General features: G+C 54.7%; 1 protein-coding gene across 1 annotated transcript in view; it reads left to right on the top strand.

Annotated features, from left to right (window-relative positions):
- LOC308148287 (immunoglobulin superfamily DCC subclass member 3-like) overlaps positions 1-1,145 on the top strand; it is a gene marked incomplete at its 3' end in the record, with an annotated part of 4,203 nt that extends 3,058 nt beyond the window's left edge. Inside the window, exons 4-5 of the mRNA XM_080521734.1 lie at positions 764-901; positions 987-1,145. Coding sequence (XP_080377860.1) covers positions 764-901; positions 987-1,145 — 297 coding nt within the window. The remainder of the gene's footprint in view (positions 1-763; positions 902-986) is intronic.
- Positions 1,146-5,000: the final 3,855 nt, after the last annotated feature.

Below are 5,000 nucleotides of genomic sequence, written 5' to 3'. Positions count from 1 at the left end.
TCCTCCACCCTCCTTCACCTGTTCTCTCCTCCTCCTGTCCTCCACCTCTTCTCTCTTCCACCTGTTCTCTCCTCCTCCTGTTCGCTCCTCCACCTGTTCTCTCCTCCTCCTGTCCTCCACCTGTTCTCTCCTCCACCTGTTCTCTCCTCCTCCTGTCCTCCACCCTCCTCCACCTGTTCTCTCCTCCTCCTGTCCTCCACCTCTTCTCTCCTCCACCTGTTCTCTCCTCCTCCTGTTCTCTCCTCCACCTGTTCGCTCCTCCACCTGTTCTCTCCTCCTCCTGTCCTCCACCCTCCTCCACCTGTTCTCTCCTCCTCCTGTCCTCCACCTCTTCTCTCCTCCACCTGTTCTCTCCTCCTCCTGTTCTCTCCTCCACCTGTTCTCTCCTCCTCCTGTCCTCCACCTGTTCTCTCCTCCACCTGTTCTCTCCTCCTCCTGTTCTCTCCTCCACCTGTTCTCTCCTCCTCCTGTCCTCCACCTGTTCTCTCCTCCACCTGTTCTCTCCTCCTCCTGTTCTCTCCTCCACCTGTTCTCTCCTCCTCCTGTCCTCCACCTGTTCTCTCCTCCACCTGTTCTCTCCTCCTCCTCTTCTCTCCTCCACCTGTTCTCTCCTCCTCCTCTTCTCTCCTCCTCCTGTTCTCTCCTCCACCTGTTCTCTCCTCCACCTCTCCTCCTCCTCTTCTCCTCCTATAGATGTAGAGCTACAGTATGTAGAGGGTGTGTCGTCATGGTGACGGTGTTAACCCTCGTGTCCCCGGTGCAGGTGGAGCCGCCAGGAGCTACAAGGAGCCGGCCATCTTGTCCGGACCCCAGAACCTGACCCTGACCGTCCACCAGACCGCCATCTTGGAGTGCATCGCCACGGGCAACCCCCGGCCCATCGTGTCCTGGAGCAGACTGGGTACCTGGTCCTCCGGTCTCTGGTCTGCTGGGGTCTGGAAGGACTGTCTGTCTCATGTGTGTGTGTGTGTGTGTGTGTGTGCCAGACGGGCGCTCCATCGGGGTGGAGGGGATCCAGGTTCTGGGGACGGGGAACCTCATGATCTCCGACGTGTCCCTGCAGCACTCCGGGGTCTACGTGTGTTCTGCCAACCGGCCCGGGACCAGGATGAGGAGGACCGCCCTGGGCCGGCTGGTGGTCCAAGGTGAGGCTCCAGGGGGCGCTGACGGAGGGGGGGGTCCAAGGTGAGGCTCCGGGGGGGCGCTGACCAAGGGGGGGGTCCAAGGTGAGGCTCCGGGGGGCGCTGACGGAGGGGGGGGTCCAAGGTGAGGCTCCGGGGGGCGCTGACGGAGGGGGGGGTCCAAGGTGAGGCTCCGGGGGGCGTTGACGGAGGGGGAGGTGGTGGTCCAAGGTGAGGCTCCGGGGGGCGCTGACCGAGGGGGGGGTCCAAGGTGAGGCTCCGGGGGGCGTTTACGGAGGGGGGGGGTTAGTGTGACAGTGTGAATGTGACAGGGTGAAGGTGACAGGGTGAAGGTGACAGTGTGAATGTGACAGGGTGAATGTGACAGGGTGAAGGTGACAGGGTGAATGTGACAGTGTGAGTGTGACAGTGTGAAGGTGACAGGGTGAATGTGACAGGGTGAAGGTGACAGGGTGAAGGTGACAGTGTGAATGTGACAGGGTGAATGTGACAGGGTGAAGGTGACAGGGTGAAGGTGACAGTGTGAAGGTGACGATTGAAGGTGACAGGGTGAATGTGACAGGGTGAAGGTGACAGTGTGAAGGTGACGATTGAAGGTGACAGGGTGAATGTGACAGGGTGAATGTGACAGTGTGAAGGTGACAGTGTGAAGGTGACAGGGTGAATGTGACAGTGTGAAGGTGACATGGTGAATGTGAAAGGGTGAATGTGACAGTGTGAAGGTGACAGTGTGAAGGTGACAGGGTGAATGTGACAGTGTGAAGGTGACGGGGTGAATGTGACGGGGTGAAGGTGACGGGGTGAAGGTGACAGGGTGAAGGTGACAGGGTGAATGTGACATGGTGAAGGTGACATGGTGAATGCGACAGGTTGAAGGTGACAGGGTGAATGCGACAGGGTGAATGCGACAGGGTGAATGTGACAGGGTGAAGGTGACAGGGTGAAGGTGACAGGGTGAATGTGACAGGGTGAATGTGACAGGGTGAATGCGACATGGTGAATGCGACAGGGTGAATGCGACAGTGTGAAGGTGACAGTGTGAAGGTGACAGGGTGAATGTGACATGGTGAAGGTGACAGGGTGAATGTGACAGTGTGAAGGTGACAGGGTGAATGTGACAGTGTGAAGGTGACAGGGTGAATGTGACAGGGTGAATGTGACAGTGTGAAGGTGACAGGGTGAAGGTGACAGGGTGAAGGTGACAGTGTGAAGGTGACAGGGTGAAGGTGACAGGGTGAATGTGACAGGGTGAAGGTGACAGTGTGAAGGTGACAGGGTGAAGGTGACAGGGTGAATGTGACAGTGTGAAGGTGACAGGGTGAATGTGACAGGGTGAATGTGACAGGGTGAATGTGACAGTGTGAAGGTGACAGTGTGAAGGTGACAGGGTGAAGGTGACAGTGTGAAGGTGACAGGGTGAATGTGACAGGGTGAAGGTGACAGTGTGAAGGTGACAGGGTGAATGTGACAGTGTGAAGGTGACAGGGTGAATGTGACAGGGTGAATGTGACAGGGTGAAGGTGACAGGGTGAATGTGACAGGGTGAAGGTGACAGTGTGAAGGTGACAGGGTGAATGTGACAGTGTGAAGGTGACAGTGTGAAGGTGACAGAGTGAATGTGACAGTGTGAAGGTGACAGTGTGAAGGTGACAGGGTGAATGTGACAGGGTGAAGGTGACAGGGTCAAGGTGACAGGGTGAATGTGACAGTGTGAAGGTGACAGGGTGAATGTGACAGGGTGAAGGTGACAGGGTGAATGTGACAGTGTGAAGGTGACAGTGTGAAGGTGACAGGGTGAAGGTGACAGTGTGAAGGTGACAGGGTGAATGTGACAGGGTGAAGGTGACAGTGTGAATGTGACAGGGTGAATGTGACAGGGTGAAGGTGACAGTGTGAAGGTGACAGGGTGAATGTGACAGGGTGAAGGTGACAGTGTGAAGGTGACAGGGTGAATGTGACAGTGTGAAGGTGACAGTGTGAAGGTGACAGGGTGAATGTGACAGGGTGAAGGTGACAGTGTGAAGGTGACAGTGTGAAGGTGACAGGGTGAAGGTGACAGGGTGAAGGTGACAGGGTGAATGTGACAGTGTGAAGGTGACAGGGTGAATGTTACAGGGTGAAGGTGACAGGGTGAATGTGACAGTGTGAAGGTGACAGAGTGAATGTGACAGGGTGAAGGTGACAGGGTGAAGGTGACAGTGTGAAGGTGACAGGGTGAAGGTGACAGGGTGAATGTGACAGGGTGAAGGTGACAATGTGAAGGTGACAGTGTGAAGGTGACAGGGTGAATGTGACAGTGTGAAGGTGACAGGGTGAAGGTGACAGGGTGAATGTGACAGTGTGAAGGTGACAGGGTGAAGGTGACAGTGGGAAGGTGACAGGGTGAATGTGACAGTGTGAAGGTGACAGTGTGAAGGTGACAGTGTGAAGGTGACAGGGTGAATGTGACAGTGTGAATGTGACAGTGTGAAGGTGACAGGGTGAAGGTGACAGTGTGAAGGTGACAGGGTGAATGTGACAGTGTGAAGGTGACAGGGTGAAGGTGACAGGGTGAATGTGACAGTGTGAAGGTGACAGGGTGAAGGTGACAGTGTGAAGGTGACAGGGTGAATGTGACAGTGTGAATGTGACAGTGTGAAGGTGACAGTGTGAAGGTGACAGTGTGAAGGTGACAGGGTGAATGTGACAGTGTGAATGTGACAGTGTGAAGGTGACAGGGTGAATGTGACAGTGTGAAGGTGACAGGGTGAAGGTGACAGGGTGAATGTGACAGTGTGAAGGTGACAGGGTGAAGGTGACAGGGTGAATGTGACAGGGTGAAGGTGACAATGTGAAGGTGACAGTGTGAAGGTGACAGGGTGAATGTGACAGTGTGAAGGTGACAGGGTGAAGGTGACAGGGTGAATGTGACAGTGTGAAGGTGACAGGGTGAAGGTGACAGTGGGAAGGTGACAGGGTGAATGTGACAGTGTGAAGGTGACAGTGTGAAGGTGACAGTGTGAAGGTGACAGGGTGAATGTGACAGTGTGAATGTGACAGTGTGAAGGTGACAGGGTGAAGGTGACAGTGTGAAGGTGACAGGGTGAATGTGACAGTGTGAAGGTGACAGGGTGAAGGTGACAGGGTGAATGTGACAGTGTGAAGGTGACAGGGTGAAGGTGACAGTGTGAAGGTGACAGGGTGAATGTGACAGTGTGAATGTGACAGTGTGAAGGTGACAGTGTGAAGGTGACAGTGTGAAGGTGACAGGGTGAATGTGACAGTGTGAATGTGACAGTGTGAAGGTGACAGGGTGAATGTGACAGTGTGAAGGTGACAGGGTGAAGGTGACAGGGTGAATGTGACAGTGTGAAGGTGACAGGGTGAAGGTGACAGGGTGAATGTGACAGGGTGAAGGTGACAATGTGAAGGTGACAGTGTGAAGGTGACAGGGTGAATGTGACAGTGTGAAGGTGACAGGGTGAAGGTGACAGGGTGAATGTGACAGTGTGAAGGTGACAGGGTGAAGGTGACAGTGGGAAGGTGACAGGGTGAATGTGACAGTGTGAAGGTGACAGTGTGAAGGTGACAGTGTGAAGGTGACAGGGTGAATGTGACAGTGTGAATGTGACAGTGTGAAGGTGACAGGGTGAAGGTGACAGTGTGAAGGTGACAGGGTGAATGTGACAGTGTGAATGTGACAGTGTGAAGGTGACAGGGTGAATGTTACAGGGTGAAGGTGACAGGGTGAATGTGACAGTGTGAAGGTGACAGAGTGAATGTGACAGGGTGAAGGTGACAGGGTGAAGGTGACAGTGTGAAGGTGACAGGGTGAAGGTGACAGGGTGAATGTGACAGGGTGAAGGTGACAATGTGAAG

Source organism: Blennius ocellaris (genome assembly GCF_963422515.1).
Source record: "Blennius ocellaris genome assembly, contig: SCAFFOLD_128, whole genome shotgun sequence".
In the NCBI taxonomy this organism is placed as follows: domain Eukaryota; kingdom Metazoa; phylum Chordata; class Actinopteri; order Blenniiformes; family Blenniidae; genus Blennius; species Blennius ocellaris.
The sequence above is the reverse complement of the archived record's forward strand: the minus strand, read 5'-3'. Positions and strand labels throughout refer to the sequence as shown.